The sequence below is a fragment of the Nematolebias whitei genome, chromosome 20 (assembly GCF_014905685.2).
Source record: "Nematolebias whitei isolate Nwh7 chromosome 20, NemWhi1, whole genome shotgun sequence".
NCBI classification, from domain to species: domain Eukaryota; kingdom Metazoa; phylum Chordata; class Actinopteri; order Cyprinodontiformes; family Rivulidae; genus Nematolebias; species Nematolebias whitei.
The window spans coordinates 1,200,612-1,201,176 of NC_056517.1; the positions used below are offsets into that span (position 1 = coordinate 1,200,612).

The 565-nt window shown below is 40.0% G+C and overlaps 1 protein-coding gene across 1 annotated transcript in view; it reads left to right on the forward strand.

Annotated features, from left to right (window-relative positions):
• LOC119426791 (enhancer of polycomb homolog 1) overlaps window positions 1-565 on the forward strand; it is a gene marked incomplete at its 5' end in the record, with an annotated part of 8,751 nt that overhangs the window by 1,966 nt on the left and 6,220 nt on the right. Inside the window, 1 exon segment of the mRNA XM_037694371.1 lies at window positions 190-343. Within this exon segment, the coding sequence (XP_037550299.1) occupies window positions 190-343 (154 nt within the window).

A 565-nucleotide genomic window follows, 5' to 3' on the forward strand; every position in this document is an offset into this window, starting at 1 on the left:
CTTCAAGTCCTACAGTGTGAGTGTAGTCTAATACAGCAATAAATCACTTGTTTCAGTACTAGAATTAGATTGTCTAAATTATTTTTTCATGATTTGATATAATTTAACAGGTTTAATTCTGTTTATTTGGAAGCACCGTCCCCTTTGATTCTCCCGTTCCCTTACATTTCACTACTTTGTGTCCTTTAGGAATGTAATGCCAGACTTTGGCAGTGAGGTGATGGCAGAAGCCCTGGCCCAGCGGGCCCTGGTGAAGCCTGTTTACACCATCCCCATCATTCCCCTGTCCAACAGTAACCAGTACCGACACCAGGACCACATGGACATGAAGGACTACAAGAAAGTAAGACCATGCAACCTGATAACATCTATTGTCTCTTGTTTATGTCTAGAGCAGTGAAATTAATGGCTTCCTTTACTGTAAAGTTTAAATCAGATGGCCACAGAAATATAGAAACGGTTATGGAGAATTGTTTCCCCTCTTCTGCTCTCTTTACAAACTAGTGATGGCTGTTTAATAATCTGCCATATTGCATTCTCAACCCACATTTTAAATGTATATGGC